General features: G+C 48.5%; 1 protein-coding gene across 2 annotated transcripts in view; it reads right to left on the minus strand.

The window, feature by feature from the left end:
- Positions 1-20,924, minus strand: part of MGRN1 (mahogunin ring finger 1) — a 108,961-nt gene that overhangs the window by 16,134 nt on the left and 71,903 nt on the right. For both annotated transcript variants that reach the window (XM_077827657.1, XM_077827658.1), the window contains exons 8-10: positions 15,283-15,330; positions 6,822-6,890; positions 3,935-4,094 (exon numbers count right to left, since the gene is read on the minus strand). In XM_077827657.1, coding sequence (XP_077683783.1) covers positions 3,935-4,094; positions 6,822-6,890; positions 15,283-15,330 — 277 coding nt within the window. The remainder of the gene's footprint in view (positions 1-3,934; positions 4,095-6,821; positions 6,891-15,282; positions 15,331-20,924) is intronic.

Below are 20,924 nucleotides of genomic sequence, written 5' to 3' on the forward strand. Positions count from 1 at the left end.
ATAAGGAGGTTTGAATGCTGATGAGGTAATAGGTGTTGGCAGTTTTGAAGTCGACTTTGTCAGTGATGACAAAGGCTTCGGTTTTAATTATCGCTCTGGGAAAGCTGACTTAATCGATGGTCCCGGATACACTGAAAATACTGGCAATGTCTACCACACCAGATGTCTCTGTGTGGATGGTGCCAGGTGTGTCAACAGTACGGACAGGGCCAGTGGTGCGCATACTGCTGAGAATGCCGAAGACCCTGTGGTGCTCAATACTAGAGCTGGGTGTTGCAGTAATGGAAAGGCTGGTAAAAGGAGGCACCCAAGATCTCTTGCAGACAGGAAGACTAAAGGAGTCAGAGGCATTGACTCGATCATTGGTGGATCCAGCATTGCCAAGGTGGCCTGGATTGTCTGTACAGGTGAAGAGGGGCCCAGTAAAGATAAAGGCATGGGACTCAATGGTCCTGGAGGAACTGGAGTCTGATGGAGCTGGTGAGTGCTTATGTTTACGATGCCTCGAACCGGTACTGAAGGACTTACTGGAAGGCTTGCTCGATGAAGACTAAGATTTCAAGCGCTTTTCAGCATCGGAATGCTTTGGGTGCTTTGAGGCGGCCGACAGTGAGAGGAAGAACACTGTTTTTCTCTTGACTTGCATTCCGAGATGCGGGCAGCTGGAGGGGCATTCCTTGTGGATTCAGAATCCATCATCTCATGTGCGGGTTCAGTTCCAAGGCAAACCCACCACCACAGTGCACTTTTAGGCAAAAATCCCTCTGCTTTTTTCCTTTAGTGGGGGAGGAGGTACAAACTGGATATCTGTCCCTCACAATACCTTTTCCTAGTTAGAGTAAGCAGCTTTTGTGCCTGTCCATGCTAAGGAACAGAGGAGGTGGTGGCAGACATGCCCCTTTCATGGCCTTGGCTCACTGCACAAGGAGAGTAGGAGGACATGTGCCACCTAGTGGTCTGCTGGCAAAAGCCTTTGACTTGAACACACTGAGCACCCGTATCCCTGCACTGGAACATACATGTGCCTAATCACTTATTTTATCTAGTAGTTATTAAAAAAACAAAAACCCACACACTTCAGCCTGTCTCCTCCCAGTGTGTGTCCTCCCCCCCCAACCCAGTTCTTATCCTTTCCCCCCCACTTCTGTCTACTCCTGAGTCTCTACATTCCTCCACTGTCAGCAAATAGACACGCTCTGCCAGCAGGTTTCATCTCCCTCTAGTGGTCAGTTCACAAAGAAGATAATAGCCTTCTATTACTATCAATTACTCAGCTCAAGTGGCAGAGGTCCCAAACTAGCTGGTGACCCATGTGAGGGTCAACATGGTTCCACATGAGGGCATCAGTTTTTTCAGTAAGCTTTTTTTAAAAAAAGAAAATGATATAGAAGACTGTGTTAAAAAGAATGTTAAGATTGTACAGTGAAGCACTCATAAGTTAGCCTTACATCTGGCATTTCCTGTCTGTACAACCTTAATTTGCCCCCCTCCCCCTCCAATACATATGCATTATGATATAGTCTTTAGTTACATGATCAGATACTGTTCTTTCCACAGGATCTTCTGAAGACCCAGCTATCCTTTTTAATGGTGATCTGGAAACAAATGGGGGTTTTCTTTGTTTGCTTTTTTATGCATAAAGAATGCCTGAAAGGGTTTCTGTGGTGTCTAGAACAGAGGAGTTTTGAGAGCGCTCTATGGTGCACACTACATTCTAAGTCTTAAAAGACACCAGAAACCAGCAGTATATATGAAGCCTGGCTGTGTGCGGGTGCAAGTATTTAGTTAACATGGTTATTTGGGACCCAACTGTGCCTTTGTGGCTTCATCACATTATTTTTGTTATGTAAAGAGCAAAAGCGTAAGAGTTTTCTATTTAAAAAGAGGTTACTTTTGAGGTGGGAGGGTTTTTTTTCTTGGCGTACTCTATGGATCCCTTGATTCCCTGCTCTGTTCATTCCCTCTGAGGCACCTGGCATTGGCCACTGTTGGAAGACAGGATACTGGGCTACATGGATCTTTGGTCTGACCCAGTATGGTTGTTCTTATGGAGGACTAGAGAACTAAGGTGATATCACAAGTATCAAGGAAGTGAAACCCAAGGAATGACAAGGAAAAATAATGTCTAGTAGGACCATTTAAAAGTCTCTGTTGAAGATTTAAATATCTCCATCCTTTCAATTAAGGACCTATAAAGCTTCTCCCCTCCCCCCCAGCACTTCTCTGGTCTTTTCCCAGCAATTATTTCCCTCCCCCTCAGCTCCTCCATTACCCCTGACTCTCCCCCAGCCTTTGCACTGCTTCTGGCGGTGTGGGAAATACGGTTCTATATTGCAGTTTTAATGAATTATTACTCAGAGTTCTGTATTAATATGCCTACTAAGGATTCTATTTGTCAAAAAACATTTCCTGAATCTTTTCTGTTGTCCGTATTGTTACAGACATACTTGCTGACAGGTATTTTGAAATAAATGACCAAAAATAATTGAAACTGGTGTGATTATATTGTGTTATTTTGACAAATAAAATATTCAGCATTTTGCAGAATTTTAATTTTTTTGTTGCAGAATTTTTAACTTTTTGGCATAGAATTTCCCCAGGAGTAGTATTTGGTGCATTTACGAGCACCAGAGAGAACACCATCTTCTGAAGCAGTCAGGGACACTTAAATATTTATATTGCAGTAGCTCCCAGAGGCCCCAAGCAGGATCAGCTTTCCAGTATGCTGGGCACTCCCCAAATGCACACCAAGACAGGCCTTGTCCCAAAGATCTTACAGTCCAAAACAGTGAGCGGGGGACAGACTGGAGGGGATCCAGGATGGAGCAGGGGGAGAGGAACTCAAGGCAACAGCTATAAATACATGTTTGAGGAATTTGGAGGTGAAGGATACTGGGGATATGGGGCGGTAATTGAAGACGTAGGCGAGTATGGGATAGGTTCAATACATCTGATACCATGGTTTGATTCAGGCTGATCACATGGCTTTCGGGTGGCCAATAAACAAGCAGGGAAAGCCAGCTGCTTCAGGCCCTTTCAAATTATAACACTGAGCTGTTTAGTGCAAGGTTAGCCACCCAGCCCCAGAGACACTTAAACGAGCTTGCAATTAAACATGTTACAATTAAATGAGCTTGCGTCCACAACAGGCCCTCCCGAGGCTCAGAAAAAACGATCATGCCTGGAAGAGCTCATCAGAGTCAAGGCCCAACTTGCAACCTCCCAACCTGTCTGATTAGCTCCCAGCATGGGGTCATGCTTGTGACCTAATCCAATTTGCTGTCCTATTCCTAGTAACTGCTGAAATATTAACAGGGCACTGAGCTGGAGACAGGGCTGCAGTTACTCTGCTCTGCATCAGGCATTCATTTTTTGAATGAATAGGCCCTGAATTAGGGGATATGGAAAGGATTTAACACCTCCAAGTGCTGGACGTAAAGCAGGCTGGTGGTAGAAGCCAAACAGACTGCTGACTCGCAAGAGCTCCATTCATTTAATAGAATGCCAGTGAGTTAGCATCAACCCTCTGGAGTGACGGGAGCCAGTTTGCTTCAGGAAAAACGGTGGTGCTTACATAAAAGACACACCCTTTTCCTCTCCCAGATGGGGCTGCTAGCTTGACACACAGGGTGAGTGGACTGAAAGGAAGACGAAGATACACACTGCTAGGACACTGGTTGGAGGAAGCTAAGCAGGCTATAGTCCATCTAGACTTTGCCTCCCATTCTGGTCCCACTGGCTGAGCAGGAGGGGAGAGAATCAGACTACAGGTTTCTGCCCCACCCATAATCCCAGGGCACCAACCAGTCACTTATGCTGTTGGTCGGTAAAGCCACCCCTGCCCAGAGAGGTTAGGGCTTTTGCACCCGAATGGGGAGATGCAGCTACCCAATGGATGGCAGTGAGACCTGCACCCTCTCCTGAGTGTACTCACGCAGCCTGCAGATGGGGCAGTTGTTGGCCTGGTAGCGCAGGGTGTCTGCACAGGAATTGCACAAGCACAGGTGCCTGCAGGGCAAGATGAGGGTGTCTCTCAGGTCGGACAGGCACACCACGCACTCGTTGCTGTTGTCACTGTTCTCGTCATCGGAAGGCTGTTATGAGAGGAGAGGCAGTGCCACGTGAATACAGGTTCTTTGCTGGGAAGGAAAGGGACACTGCAATCCAATGAGGTCCTTGCAGCTCAAAGGTGAAATATGGCTCAAAAGGTAAAGAGGCTGCAATCCATGCTCAAGGAGCTCAATCTATTTAACTTAAAGAGAAGGTTAAGGGGTGACGATCACAGTCTACGAGTATCTACACAGGGAATGAATATTTGATAATGGGCTCTTCAGTCTAGCAGAGAAAGGTCTAACACATTACACATTTTTTAACCACTGCAACAATTTACCAAGGGTTGTAGTGGATCACTAGCAACTTTTAAAACCAAGACTGGATGTTTAGAAAAACATTTGCTCTAGGAAGGATCTTGGGGCGGTCTCTGGGCTGTGTTCTACAGAAGGATCGCCCTCGACGATCACAATTTTGTGCTCCTGTCCAGCCTTCTTCCAACTGCAACAGAACAGGCAACCAGCAGGGGAACTGCTGAGCAGCAGGAGAGAAGGGCAGCAGCTGCCCACAGCTCAAACCAGATCTGCCCTGGGGCCAGGGCCGGCTCTGGGCACCTGCCTAGTAAGCAGGTGCCTGGGGCGGCAAACGGGAAAGGGTGGCCCTGCGGCAGCTTTAGGCGGCACGCCAGAGGCAGCTCCTCCGCTTCCCAATTCGGCAGCATTTTCCATCGCTGCTTGGGGCGGTCAAAAAGGTAGAGCCGGCCCTGCCTGGGGCAGCAGCGGAGGGAGGTGGTGACACCTACCATCTCCTCCTGCTGATTCACACACGTTAATTTCAAAGTCCTGGGTGCAGCTCAGGGAACACTGTCCATTCAGAACCCAACACTTGTGAACAGTCACCCTCCAGGGCCGCAATGCAGAGCCTCAAGAGCTTCTAAGTAGCCCCAGGGACACAGGCTGCAGCAGGGAGTTTGTGGCCTTCTTCGAAGTGAGATACCTAGGGTGGGAGAGGGAAGACCCCTCCATCCCCCTTGGTGTAACACTGCCGCACTCTGGGCTCGATTATACGGCTTTCATTAAACAAAGCCCTGCGACTGCAGCTGACAGTCAAATGCAGCAGTCACTACAAAGAGGAACTTGCTCCCAGTCACAGCAGCTCCCTCTGCTGAAGCCAGGGGTGGGGGGGAGGAGAGAGGAATCCTTCCAGTGCAGTGGACCCTGCTCCCCCCCATCAGCAACACCTGCTGAACCTGGAGCAGTCGCAATTGTTGGGGAAGGGCCCAACCATTAGTGACCTCAGTGATGGGCACAGACATGCTCGTTCTTTCGTGTGAGTTCCCTTTGCTGACGCACGCTGGGACGCACGCCGCACTGTGGGGAGACCTAGACGTAAACAAGAAGACACAGCATCTGCTCCTGCCAGATGAGCGAGCCAACCTGCTGACCACACTAGCGAGCAGCTGGAAGCTGCCTGCGGACGTAGTGTGGGCTCTTGATCAATTTCAGGGCTCCTGCGTGTTGCGCAAGGAGGTCCTTCCTCTCTCCTTTTCACACTGGCTGCTCACTGTACTGGAACTGAACGACAAACAGCCCGAAGTCTTGCACTGACAGGGCTCTCTGTCTGAAAGAGCTGGGTCCGACGGCTCATCAGAAGACAGCAGGAGTGCAAAGAGGAGTCTCTAAGGGGACCAGGTAATAGGATTTGAAAAGAGTTCCCCGCCTCCCCACGGGCTACCTGGTGGAGCAGCCACACAGAGGACAGATTGTTAGCACAGGCCTGGGAAAAGGCTGGGGGAGAAGGGGTGGGGCTTCCCCTGTTCTGTTCCCTTCCTAACATCACTTCCTCCCGCAAGCGCAGCACTGGGGAATCGAGTACAGCACTCCCAAAAGCAGTCAAATTTGTAGAGGCCAACACCCGGCACTCACCGTGCTTCTCATCTGCAGAGCACATCACAGATGAATACTCTCAGCCTCTCCCCCCTGCCCACTGAGCTGGGAAGGTCAGCATTACAGAGGGGTAAACTGAGACTCAGAGAAGTTAAATGACGTGCCCAAGGCCATGCAATAAATAAGAACCCAGGATCAAATCCCAGGCTTGTCTTCTCGAGAAGGAGCTGATTATGTTTGTAGTTGAAGCGGTTTCCATATAATCCCTTTGGCACTAGTGAGACTACTCCGAGTCAGCTCCTCCACGGCTGCAGGGACATGGAGAACAGCAGTCCATTCCGACACATGGCCACGTCCAAGGGATGCACTGCAGCGACAGACCCGGCACAAGGGGAATGTTAACCCCTGGCAATGAGGAGCCAACCTGCACACACTAACAGCACCGCTACAGTCGCAAACCTCAGGGATGCAGAGAGCTCTCCTCAGCCTGCCCTGTGCTAACCGACCAGTCAGTTGCAAGGAGTGATCTCAGGGAGTGCGGTGGGGGGTGGGATCAAGGACCCACTTACAGGGGAGGAAAAGGAAGACTTTTCTGGGCTGGGAAGCAGCCTGTGCAGGGCACCAGAGACGGAGCGCGCAGTAGCTGAGCCTGGCACGGCTCTTCTCGTGATGGACCGTTATTGGTATGGGCTATGGAGAGAGGTGCCCGCGGAAACCCAACAGCAGCTGGTGCCTCACTCCCTCTAGCTCCTGTGAACATCAGGCACAGAGCCCATCCTCAGGCTGCCAAACAAAACCGAAGGGGACAAATTCACCACTGACTGTGGCATCACAACAGAAGGGCCTGGACTGCCATAATTAGCAGTAAGGCAACATGACCAGTACCTTTGTCTCCTGGTTGTTTTTATTCTCGATGCCATAGATCTCCTGAAGCAGGTAACTCACCCGATCCACCTAGGAAAGAAAGGGACTTCACTTAGCCTAGGAGTCATGGCTGCTCTATTTGCATTTATTCCATTTTAGTCACTTCACCTGCAACAAGGGAGAGAATGGGCTGCCAGACCCGCGCCACAGCCTAGGGCAGGGGTGAGCAAACTTTTTGGCCCGAGGGCCACACCTGGGTGGGGAAATTGTATGCAGGACCATGAATGTAGGGCTGGGGCAGGGGGTTGGGGTGCAGGAGGGGGTGCGGTGTGCAGGAAGGGGCTCAGGGCAGGAGGTTGGGGTGCAGGAGGGGTGCGGCAGGGGGCTCAGGGCAAATGGGTTCGGGGTGCAGGCTCCGGCCTGGCACTGCTTACCTCGAGCGGGTCCAGGGTGGCAGTGGTGCGCAGGGGGCTAAGGCAGGCTCCCTGCCTGCCCTGGCCTTGCACCACACCCGGAAGCGGCCAGCATGTCTGGCAGTGGCTCCTGGGGGTAGGGTGAAGCAGGCGGCTCCACCACATGCTGCCCTGGTCTATGGGTACCACCCCCAAAACTCCCATTGGCCGCAGATCCCCATTCCCGGACAATGGGAGCTGTGGGGGGCAGTGCACGGAGCCCTCTGCCCCAGGGGCCACAGGAACGTGGTGCTGGCCGCTTCCGGGAGTAGCATGGAGCCACGGCAGGCAGAGATCCTGCCTTCGACCCACTGCGCCATGGGGCAGGCAATCCCGCAGGCCGGACTGAAAGCCCTGATGGGACAGATCCGGCCCACGGGCCATAGTTTGCCCTCTCCTGGCCTATGGGGCGTAGCACTGCCCGTGCAGTGCTGAAGGGGAGCTGATCTACACAAACATAGCAAAGGAGCCTGGATGAGCCATGGCCCAGCAGAGCCCCTCCCTTCACCTTCACGCTGAGGAGCGGGCTTCAGACAGGGGCACCGGAAAAGGGGGGGCCCAGGAGGCCATTACTGGCGGTGAGTGCAAGTGATGTGAAGGGGGGGAGGAGCGAGTGGAGGCGGGGTGAGGGCAGGGCCTTTGGGCCAGGGCCATGGTTCCGGCGTCAGCGACCCCCTCCGTTTTTAGGGAGCTTCCGTTGCCCCAGCTTCAGAACTGGCTGAGGGGCAGGGACAGAACAGGGGTTACATCAAACACAACTGATAATACTGCACTTGGCTCATAGCAGGCCTGCAACAGGTGCCTGCAACTTCCGCTGGCTTCAACGGGAGCTGCAGGACCTGGCCCCTCTCAGGATCAGGCCCTTCTTGGTGGCTTAGCTTTAATCACGGATGTCCATGCTGAACTTCAGACCCCCCTGCTCAGTTCCATATAAGAAAGGCTGGACAAACGCAGCAGCAGCAGCCCTTGCTTCTGCACTGTGGCAGCCAAGTTTCCCCAGCACTTGTTACCAGCATGTGGTGTTCTGCTTGCAGATACCCACGAGTCAACAGAGCCGGAGAAATGGTTCTGTATGAGAAAGCTACTTCAGAGGGTCAGGCTCCTGGGAGAGCGCTAGGTGAGCGCAGTGAATTTACCTACAAAAGCGCTCGAGCCCTTGGGGTGTCTCCCCTTTAGGACAGTACATGGATAATTACTGGGATGGCACGTGCAAGTGCAAAGAGGCACAGCTGGCAAATCGTAACTGGGTATGGACTGTACTGCAGCTGCTATGCACCTTTGGCCTTGCCATGTGCCCAACGCAGTGCCCCTCCGCGTGAAAAGCCATGGAGGAGCAGGATCAGCAGCTAGTGCGGTGATGCCTTGGCCTGGAGTGCGTGTGCATGTAGTAACTAGGTCACAGGTTCAGTTCCCACTGCGGGAAGGCTTCTTAGGTTATGGTTTCCCACACTGGGGAGGGTGCGGGTCTGCCGCTGCATCACGAGACAGATGGGGTAAGAGGGTGCAGAGGATCTTTTCGTCTCTGTTCCAGGAAAGGGATGAGGGGGAAGACACTGAAAACTGAAGAGAGGAAGAAGGGCTCAGTGTTCAGAGCAGACCGGGGACTTGCCAGTAGGAGCTTTTACAGAGGACAGCTGGGGCAGCCACGCTGGCAGGTGCAGTGCTAATCTCACCTGAGCCTTCTACGCATGGAAGCACCCTGGTAACGGACACAACCTTTGATCACTGCGCTTCGTTGCAGATGCTATACAGTGAGCTCCACCAAAAAGCAAATCTCTCCTGGATCCACCCTGTGAAAAGCCCAGGGAGTGGGCGAAATGGTGGGGAGACCCTCAGTACTGCCCAGAGTGACATCCTGAAGATGGGACATGGAAACGCTTTACTGCATATCCAAAACTGACCCTTTGCCACTACTCTGCGAAGCCACCTGGAATCAGATGCTCGAACTCTCCCACCGGTCGGCCAGTTGAGTTTTCCACCTCCAGCCAATAACAAGAACTTGGTTGTTTGAAGGGCTGTGTCTGTGACTAAGAGCTTTAGTGCTGCAGAAAGCAGCACACACAGATGACACAGGCCAAGCCTAATCATATCCATCCTGCTTGCCAGTTTAAAATGCTCTGACTCATGAACCAGCAGCTTAATTCCAGTGTCTCCCCACTGAATCAGCATGGAGCCTACATCCATGCTGGGGCTGCGTTTCAAGGCAATGAGGTCAGTGGTTGGACTCTGGAGTGAAATTCTCCGCAGTGCCTCTAAGCTACAGGCTGGGAAGTTTTACAATTATTGTGTGGGAGCAGAGCGTTTATAGCTGGACATTTCAAAGAGGGCCTTGTTCCATCCTCCTGACTCCTTGGGTAATCAAGATGTGCAGACGGGGGTCAGCTCCGAGGGTGCCGACGGATGGCAGCGTGGGCACTGGAATCTAACCAGGGTGATGTGTTCCCTTTATTGAAAGATCTCTAAAATAGAATGTAGGATCACATGCCAGTTAGAAATATACGAGGCTCAGTCGACGGCGAAATCCACCTCTCCGACAAGGTAGAATGCAATTCCTGCTAGAGAGACCTTTAGGTATTAATTAGTGCACTACACCCCATCTAGCCAAGAGAAACTCAGCTCAGATCATTAGCCAAAAGGCTTACAGCACTGGGTACCCAGAAGATCTCAGGGAGTAACAGGTGGTTACAGTGGTAGGGAGGGAAGGAAAGAAGTCTAATGATGGTATGAGAAAAGTTGACAATAATATACACACACTTCACTCCACTACTTTTCAGCTCATTCTACACACACAGGGAGCAGACTAATCCATGTTAATTTCTGCAGAACTCTGTGTTCTTGTAGAAACAGCTTACAGGTCTATTTTAAAAACCTGGGAACATTATGGGTGGGACTGTTTAGCTCCTAGATTTTATGAGCTGAGGAGGAAGAGACAATTAGGAAGGCAGAGAACTGTGTCAGCAAAGAGAGACAGACAAATACACACTACTTCTTAGCAGGAGCTCCCATATTGTGGTAAGCTGAGAACTGTGCTGGCGGCCAGTTAAAAGGAAACAGCTCTCCATTTCAGCAGGCTAAAGTACTAAGGGAGAGCCGTGCACATGTAATGTAAGTCCATGCAGTAACCAGCATTTATTTGAATAGATCATTGCCATGTGGGCCAATACTTTACCATCAGCAAACTTGGCAAGAAGAACAGGCTGGTTTTGTGAGCTTGTGAATGCAACATTTCTTCCTGATTTAAAAAAAAAAAAAACACACACACAAACAAAACCAACCTTGAAGAGGAGACACTGCTGATTTCACTGTGCTCTGCTCCTTCACAGCCACAGGGCAGCCTCCAAGATGGCATTCTGCTCTACACTGCCTGGGAGTTCTCAAATTCAGAACAACGACCGTTGGGGATAATCCCTTTCTGGGCCTTACTTTACACACGTCAGTTAGTTTTCTGGGCTGAATTCTCTTGCTCCGTATCTTAAACCTATTGATGGGAGCTCCACGACCGGAGCGGAGACTGAGTTTTAATATAGCCAAAGGCAAAGGGAGACATCTATCAAAGAGGAATGCAGGCCAGACCTTCTGAATGGGGGACTGTACTCTGGAAAGCAGGAACACTGAAAAGGATTTAGGGGTCAGAGTGGACAAGCAATTGAACACGAACACCCAGTGCAAAGTTGTAGCAAAAAGAGCTAATGTGATCCTTGGATGTGTAGACAGGGGAGCAGTGAGTACAAGCAGAAGGTGATTTTAACTCTGTGTATGGCACTGGTGAGACCAATGCTGGAATACTGTGCCCAGTTCTGGTCTCTGTATTTTAAAAAGAATGTTGAAAAACTGGCCAGGGTGTACAATGATTTGAGAACAGAAAAAAATGCCTTACAGTGAGAGGCATACAGAGCTTAATCTGTTTTGTTTATCCAAAAGGAGACTGAGAGGTGACTTTGTTACAGGGTCTAAGTATCTTCATGGGGAGAAAATACCGTGTATCGAAGGGCTCTTAAATCTAGCAGAGAACGGCAGAACAAGACCCAGCGGCTCAAAGCTGAAGCCTGACATATTCAATGAGAAATAAGGCACATGTTTTTAAGAATGCAGGTGATTGACCTTTGAAACAAATGACCAAGGGAAATGGTGGATTCTCCATCTCCTGATGTCTTCAGATCAATGCTGACTGCCTTGCTGGAAGATATGCTTTAGCCAAACACAAGTTATTGGGCTCAGTGCAGGGATAAGTGGGTGGTGTTGGTGGCCTATGATACACAGGATGTCAGACTAGATGATCTAATGATCCTTTTTGACTTTAAACTCTCTGAATCCCCAATGGCCTAGAGAAGAGTATGAGCTATGGTGAACATCCGCAATTCATTCCTCTCTGTGGCCTACTGCAGATGAATGCTTCTCCTCACTGCTTGGGTTCTTAGATGAGTACGTTTACAGCAGCTTGAACTGGAGCGAGCAACTCTTGCTGTGTAGATGTCCCACAGCAGGACTTGAGACACTTTTCACACTGCTTTGACTGTGGAAAGCTCTTTTAAGGACTCATCTACACTTGAAACTCTGCAACTGTACTGCTGTAGACATTACCTAGATCAACAGAAGGGGTTCTCCCATCAGCATAGGTAATCCACCTCCCTGACAGGGGATAGTTAGGTCGATGGAAGAATTATTCTGTTGACCAATCGCTGTCTACACCATGGGGTAGGCCGGCTTAACTATATCACTCAGGGGTGTGGATTTTCACACCCCGAGGGATGTAGCTGGGTCAACCTAACTTTAGTATAGACCAGGCCGAAGTCAAGAAGATACCACTTTCAGCCCATCTTCCCCAGCAGTAAATGTCTAAACCACTAACTCCCTGCTGGCTGCAGCTACAGAGGCAAAACAGACCAGCTCTGATATGGACAGTAGAGGAGCCTTATATGACAACAAGTTTCCAAGATCAGTTCCAGAGTCAAAAGTTTATTGAGAACAGCTGTTTCAAAGTAGCCATAGTCTAACTGCCTTTTGTTTTTGCCAAGTTTCCTGGTGTGGAGCCTATATTTTTCTGTACCCTATTTGCGCCCCTTTGTTGGCAACCTTTGGAGAGACACCGGGATTGAAATGAGTCAGATGGAGTTCCCCTCTCCCCCATACAGGTGGCCCTTCCAGGTTATGCGGCTGCTCCCCTTGCTGTGGATCAACAGAAGTGTCAGGTTCCATATCCCATTCCAATTCCCTGAGTAACCCAGTTTCCATAGCAAGCCTCCCCCCGCCCATTTTCAGCCTAAAGCAAAATTTGACATGGCTAGATTAGAGAAGGGCTATGATAGATTTCATCCTTTGTGCAAGTCTTGTAGAAGCAAGTGGGAGCCAACCCAGCCCAGAGACGATGCAGTTAGTGAATAAAGACAACAGCCCAGCCAGCTGCGTCAGATGCGCCCCAGTAATAACAGTATTTACTGAGAACAAATGACCAGTGCAGAAATTAGATCACTAGCCAGATCACTGGCTGTAGAAACAGGCAAGCAAACTAAGTTACTGTTTGCACAGTGCTGGGAAGATGTCCCATGTTAAGTATTGACAGGTTTCAGAGTAACAACCGTATTAGTCTGTATTCGCAAAAAGAAAAGGAGTACTTGTGGCACCTTAGAGACTAACCAATTTATCTGAGCGTAAGCTTTCGTGAGCTACAGCTCACTTCATCAGATGCATCCGATGAAGTGAGCTGTAGCTCACGAAAGCTTATGCTCAAATAAATTGGTTAGTCTCTAAGATGTTAAGTATTATGATTATCAAAGATCAAAGACAGAGTCCACTCTTAAAGACCAACCACAACGGCAACTTATTAATGACATTCACATCAAACCAAGGCAACACATCATCTCACGTTTTAGGGGCTTTTTATCTTGCTATTTTTTTCCACCAAAAAGCACTACCTAAAAGCTACAGAGAGGCATAGTTTTTAAACCTCCCCCACCCACTGAGTTCTATCAGCCCATCAGGACAAAGCACTCTAACAGGCAATGCTCTCTCTAAAGCAGCTCAGGGAAAATGCAGCTTTATTCAAAAACTGAATATCCACATTAGAAATAAGGCACACATCTGCCAGGGAAGTGCAAGCCCCAGCACCCAAAGTCTTAGGGAGAGCTGAGTAAGGTGCAAAAAAGAGGGAGACATGATTAAGGTGAGAGGAAAGGAAGAGATGGGTAGTTGTTCTGTGGGTGGACTGGAACAGGGGAGAGGAGAGAAACGGGTGGGTGCAGAAGTCTTTGTTCAGTGCTTAACACAATGGGGTCCTGGGCCATGACCTTAGCTCCTAGGCACAACCGCAATACACCATCATAAAGGCATGGTGGTCATCAGTCAGGGTGCCACAGAATGGATGAATTTGGTAGTGGGATAGAAAGGAAGGAATGAGTTTCCAAAATGCAGAGAACACAACAGCAGGATTTAGGAAGGGCCTGGATGGGAAGAGAAAATGAAATCTCAGACTTGACACCAATACTGCAAGCTTTGGCCATGGGAAGGGAAGCAAGGCTGCCAATGGAGACATGAGGGAGAAGGGGAAGATGATCAGGCTGGGTTTTTGCCATGCTATCAATCCTGTTGCTATGCTGCAAAGGAGTCTAACTGTAAATAACCTGCTGCTCTTTTTAAACTCCACACTACTGGTGCTTCCGATCCTCAGCATGAGATCTGCTGGACTAATTCCTCCCTGCTGAGCAGATCTGTTGAGATCACCAGCTCAATGTCACGGTGAACTCAGCCAAATTCCCACAAGGGGAGGGGCCACCATCATATAACCAGTTTAGAATAGTCTTCCAACAAGGGCACACCCCTGGGCATGAATGGAAACTGCACATGCCCAGTCTGCTTCTGGATTGAATAGCCAGTGCATTCACCACAGCTCACTCTTTAGTCTTCTGTTACCTCAGCTGAACATCTGTGTGCTGCATCTTCTTCAAGGCCTTGCACTGCAGGTGCCCCCAAGCCACCTCACCTTATTCCTGGCAGAGAAATAGCGTCAAACTTCTCCTCCAAAGTCTGAATTCCTTGGGAACCTCGGTGTCTTGTGAGTCTTCCAGCTCTCAGGATATTCCCTTCAACTCTGCTTGGAATTATGATGGCTTCAGTGTCGCTCATTCTCGCTAGGCAACATCCAAGCCAGCTCTCTCAAGTCCCTCTGCGCTGGCAGGAAGATGGACCAGGTGAGTTAACAGCTCTTCTATCTCTGCTTTCTTGCAGTTGCTCCCAGGTTTCCTTTTAGCTGCCTGTGGACCAAGCACCCTCCATTTAGATCTCCTTGGACTGCTCCCGTCACCCCAGCTGCTCCTAGGATATCACCAGCAAAAGACGTTCCTTTTCTCAGCGAATAAGGAGACTTGACACATTGTGCAGGGAGAAAACAAGTACAGAGATCCCTGCAATTAGCTAAGGCACGCAGATGTGCAAGGAAAAGAGCTAACAGTTGTGAGGAGGTGGCTAACACTGGGGTGGCCAAAAAATGGTCCACCCAGTTAGACTTCTAGAGCCTCTATCATAGAACACAGAGCTGAAGGGGCAAAGAGTAGATTCTGAGCAAGTGGCGTTTGTGCTGCCCAACACATCCAGCAACGATGCAATTCAGACAGACCTCAAACTGATGTTGATAGAGCTTAGTGAAGACATCAGGACGGTAGATATTTCTAAGGCACTTACCATTTTGATACGCCTCAATCGGCTATGGAGATCCAGGAGCACAGAATGACAGATGTTGATCTAAACACAATGCACCACTCAAGCCAATACAAAAGGTGCTACCCGTGACATTACAAGTCCCACGGCGCAATGCTGGCACCTTTTGGTTGCACAGGCCCTATCTCCACCATAAAGAAGAGGAAGGCTCCCATCTGCTCCTTAATCTAGACAAATTAGGTGCAGCCTGTGGGCTTCTGGCAATCTGCCAATGCAGCTGCCCTTTGGGCACATGGGGGCATCTCTGGGATGGCAGCAAACATCTTGGCCCAGCACATTTTTTTTTCTATAAATGATATAAACAGGGACCATATACTTACAATCTGCTTCTGTTTTAAAGGCTTCACAGAGAAGCTGCCATCCACGTGCTGGTGGGGGGAAAAGACAGAGAGGTTAAACGGACTCTACGGAAATAGCCAAAGCAACAGTGCAAAGACACTCAATGCGCAATTAGTGTCCCCACACAGGGAGTGACTGTAGAGCAGGTAGTGCACCCCAGGTCCTGAGGGTTTCTTCCCCGTGTAGACAACCCTTCGATGCTGCACCAGGAGTAGCGGGATAGCTCACGGCAGGAGGGGTAGCTCAGTGGTTTGAGCATTGGCCTGCTAAACCCAAATTTGTGAGTTCAATCCTTGAGGGGACCATTTAGGGATGTGGGGCAAAATTGGGGATTGGTCCTGCTTTGAGCAGGGGGTAGGATTAGATGACCTCTTGAGGTCCCTTCCAACCCTGATATTCTATGATTCTAGTCCTTACTTTATCTATCTGAAAGTGTCACTTGAAGCATTACAGCACTAGGGGCCTCATTCCACAACAAGGCAGAGCTGTGGTTTTCTAAACATTTGCCAGCTGCACAGAGCATGTGGCAGAGAGTCAAAACGGACTTACAGATGGTCACCATGTGCTCTTGTGACTGCAAATTTAGTTAGAGCTACCGCGCTAATGGGCCACGCTTACTTAATCGACTGTAAAAGCTAGACCAGAAGAACAGAATCTACTACAGCTGCTCAGCACAAGACTCTTCAGCCACAGCTCAGCTCAATGCTCCACAGAGCCCTTTGATTTTGTAACTGAGGCAATGTGCGCTCCAAAGTTACCATCAGCAGGGGGAAAAAAAAAGCCACAGCTTTTGCTTTGGGGAAGCAGCCATGATGCAGAAAGGGTTGTTTGGGAGTTTGCCATCCAAGGCTTAAGTTACATTCACTGGGAGCACAAGCCAAAGGGCTGCTGTGAATCAGGAGGGGCCTCCTGATGGGATGGGGGAGACCAGTCTTATCTAGTACCTGGGTTATTTTAAGTGCATCATCTTACAGAGTGTGAAGGGAGTAAGAACATCTCCAGAGACCTAGTGACAAGAGGAATAAAAACACTTTCCCTGCAGAGTTTCACACAGCTTGTGTGGTCTCCTTACAGACCTACAGGGAAGGAAGGAATCTAAGTAAACAGAACCATTTACACTGGCACTCCCCAAAGCAGTTCTGTATTGCAGGACAACGGAAGTATGTCAAACTGACTGGTAATATGTCAAGCACCATTCAATCCTGCTTTGGGGAAGTGCACCGCAGATAAGAGGCTGTAATTACCAGGAGGAGACGGCTCCCTCCACTGAAAAACAGAAGCCAATGGAACAACTCTTAGATTTTTTTTTTTTTTAAACTGAAGTTGTTTGTACATTGGCCTGTGGCCTCATGAGCAAACCACACAGGCCGCCCAAGGGGATGCAGCGAGACTAACTTTTTCTTTCAACCAAGATCCTGAAAACAAGTTCATCTGGACCTCCAGTAGCAGGTCCTGGGCATCACCTGCATATTGATACCAGACCCAGCCGCAGGAAGCGGCGAGGACCAAAAAGTCAGAATCCCTTCAAAATGTATCTACTGCCATGCCCCCCGCTGGGTGCTACCCCAGTGCAGGAGACTGTTCTCATGCGACTCCCGCACCAAACCAGGCGATCTGGAGAAACATCCCGCTGGTGGGACCTTATCCAAAATGGGACATTTGCCCAGTCCATTCTCTACCAGGTGATTCCTGATTTCTGAAGCTGCCACTACACCGCTGCAGCTGCTATTGTAACGTATGGAAACTAACTAAAGACAAAGGGAGCACCTGTCCCTGGGACTAGACTCAGACCAGCTTGGGGGTCTCTCAACAGAAGGTCTGCCTGTGCCTTTGGTGTCCCTGATCTCCCTAGAGGTTTATCACAGACAGGGTTTGTTGGGACCCAGGAAGCAGCACGAGTGGCTCTAGCAGGTTTTCCATGTGGTGTGTGTGCAACCATGTAGCTCCCCCACAGCAAGACAGCAAGGTCTGACTACCCTAGTGGGATGACACTGTTGTTTTGTGTTTGTACAAACTCTTAAGGCTTTCAGCTGCTAGAAAGGAGGACCCCATTTATGTCCTGGCATGAAGAGAAAGCAGCTAGTCTCGGCTAAAAATTCCTGCAAACTCAGTGTGTTTTACTTTGTAATTCAGACATTTCACTATGGTTTCTGTCCTGCTACTTAACACCAGAGCACAGGAGAGACAGGCATCAAACATTTATTTGTGAGGCTACCACAGATTTCTAGCGAAATCTTTCTCAATGCTGCATTGAGGTGGTGCTCACCTCCCATCACCCCACCTCTGTTACCACCTCAGTACCCGCGTGTGCTAGATGGAAATGCAAACCCGCTGAATGAGTTTTGAAGCTAGGAGCTTTTAAAAAACCTGTTAAACAATTAACTGCTCTACAAGTACATCTCCAGATGCAAAAATGACACGTGAGAGCATTGACGTGGGCTAGAAAGAAGAAGAATGGATGTGAATGGGCTAATGTACAAGGAGCATGAGGGGAACTTGGCTGGTGGCAGCAGCCAGAGCTGTAATTTTGCCATCACAAGGTGAGCAGGGCAGAGAGATCAGGTAATCAAAGGGGCAACACCTACCATAATATGTCCTCCGCAACTTCACGTAACTATCAGATTGAAGGTGTGGCCCAGACCAATGGCTCTCAACCTTTCCAGACTATGGTACCTCTTTCAGGAGTCTGATTTGTCTTGCATACCCCAAGTTTCACCTCACTTAAAAACTACAGGCGTACAAAATCAGACAAAAATATAAGTGTTCCACCCCACTATTGCTGAAAAATTGCTGACTTTCTCATTTTCACCATATCATTATAAAATAAATCAATTGGAATATAAATATTGTAGATACATTTCAGCGGATATTATATAGAGCAGTATAAACAAGTCATTGTATGAAATTTTAGTTTGTGCTGACTTCACTAGTGCTTTTTATGTAGCTTGTAAAACTAGGCAAATATCTAGATGAGTTGATGTACCTCCTGGAAGACCTCTGCATACCCCTAATTGAGAACCACTGGCCTAGAGGAAAGAGAGCAGGGCAGGGCTCACAGACAGACAGCCATGTAAGCAGAAAGCACCCCTCTCTTTTTGAGATTTAAAACATGAAGATGCACAGCCCAAAGCATGGTGTTTTAAGGCCCTTGCATGGCTATCTTGTCAGTCTCTAAGACACAGATTTTCTCCAGCAACAACAATGACAAATTGAATCCTACTTCTTGCTTTAGAAGTGTTTGAACAAAGCAGAGATGGGCAGACAAGAGTAATTCTAACAAAGGATACAAGAGAATACAAGTTCCCTAATGAAGCCATGTCTCAGCCTGTCACCTAACAATGCTCTCGAAGGGCAATATGCAGATACTGAATTCTGCAACATTTACTTTTCACATTTAACAGCCAGAGAGCTAGGAAAGTGACTCCAAAAGGTCCGAATTCAGTCACACACACACACGAAGAGCACCATGCTGTAGTCATCATCAGGAGCATGCTACAGGGCCTACACGCTAACAGCAAGGCATGACATTGGAGGGAAGGATGCATAGTGAGGACACAGGCCTGGGAACCAGGAGAGCTGGTGTGACGTTGCATTCCATATGCTTTATGAAAATATGCTTGGAATGTGAGTATCATGTATAGAATGTTTCAGAGTAGCAGCCGTGTTAGTCTGTATCCGCAAAAAGAAAAGGAGGACTTGTGGCACCTTAGATACTAACAAATTTATTTGAGCATAAGCTTTCGTGAGCTACAGTGGTTCCTCTAGGCCAGTGGTTCTCAACCAGGGATATGCAGAGGTCACCCAGGAGGTACATCAACTCATCTAGATATTTGTATGGAATATGCTTCAAGCAAAAGGTCTCTTGTAAGGTATCATTACAAAGCTTATAATCTACTGTGTTCATCCTATTTGTATGAATGTATCATTCTTGTATCTAAAACTAGAAATATGAAGTATTACTTTGAAAAACTATTGTAACTATGCAAAGTGTGGGCCATTAATGGTGGCTTGGAATCTTGATGGCTCCCATTAACTAGGGCAATTGGTTGTAAATGGCTGTTTACTTGTAAGCCTTCCTGTATACATTGGTGCCAGATAGTGAGTAATGAAGTCTCACAGGACATATGAACATGTCACAACACTGGAATCCACCTTAAACGTGGTGCTTTTTCATTTAGAAGGAAGGATGGAAACCCAAAGAGAGACAAAGGATTCCCGCTTTGTGCCAAAGCTATAAAAGGGGGTGGAACAGAACAAAGGGGTTGCTAATCATGAGAAATCCCCTAGTTACAACCTGAGTTGGAAGTAACAAGAACTGTACCGGGGAAAGGATTGGGCCCAGACTAAGAAGGAGTCTACTCTGTGAAAGAAGCTTATTGGAACATCTCTGAAGGTGAGATTTTCCTGTAATCAGTTTCTTAAATGTATTAGGCTTAGACTTGTGTGTTTTGTTTTATTTTTCTTGGTAACTTACTTTGTTCTGTCTGTTATTTCTTGAAAACACTTAAATCCTACTTTTTATATTTAAAATCACTTTGTTTATTATTAAACCCAGAGTAAGTGATTCATATCTGGGGGAGCAAACAGCTTGTGCATCTCTCTCTATCAGTGTTATAGAGGGCAGACAATTTATGAGTTTACCCCGTATAAGCTTTATACAGAGTAAAACGGATTTATTTGGGGTTTGGATCCCATTGGGAGCTGGGTGTCTGGGTGCTGGAGATAGGAAACCTGCTGAGCAGTTTTGGTTAAAGTCTGCAGCTTTGGGGGCATGGTTCATACCCTAAGTTTGTGTTGTAGTGGAGTAGTGTGTCTGGCTCAACCAGACAGGGTTCTGGAGTCCCAAGCTGGCAGGGAAAACAGGCTCAGAGGTAGTTTCAGCATGTCAGGTGACAGTCCCAAGGGGGTCTCTGTGACTGAACCCATCACAGTTGGGTCCTCGTCCTGGCTTTGCCACAGATCGCGTGTGACTGTAGGCAAGACACTCTCTGCCTCAGTTTCCCCCTTCATAAAATGGAACCAATTCCCACCTGCCACCCAGAGGCTATGGGATGAGTTTTTGCAAAGTGTGCTGAGGTTCGTAGATGGAAAGGGCTCTAAGCACTGGGGATCACTATCAACAATCTCTAAAGAGCAGCATCTCTGTGTGCTTTTAGCACCCTTTTCCTTGAGACTTCCCAGGATCATTAGCAGCAGTTTCCCAGAACCTCAGGACCACCATGCTGGCTCATCCCTCACTCTCCCCTTTCACTGAATTTTCTCCCCAAATAAGATGCATTTCAGAAGAGCCCAAACTCACCCCGTTGACCTTGGCCTAACAAGTTCTATAGCAAGTATCCCAGCTCACTGGGGTCTGGAGAATTCCAGGACAGCACAGGAATCAGTGCTACAAAGGGACTGGACTCTCAACACAGGAAACAGAGCATGGGTCCAACTTTGCAGGAGGTTCTCACAAGAAACATGTGGGGGGGGGGGGGGAAAACCAGGTCTGAAGCAAGAACAGCACAGGTAATGCTCTCTTTCTAGCCAATCAAACAGCTTTGTTTATCACTTTATTGCTACCTAAAGGCTTGACAGGGGACTTCTAACTATACTGGTATAATCATACTGCGATAATGAACTG

This window comes from Eretmochelys imbricata, chromosome 10, assembly GCF_965152235.1.
Source record: "Eretmochelys imbricata isolate rEreImb1 chromosome 10, rEreImb1.hap1, whole genome shotgun sequence".
NCBI lineage: Eukaryota > Metazoa > Chordata > Testudines > Cheloniidae > Eretmochelys > Eretmochelys imbricata.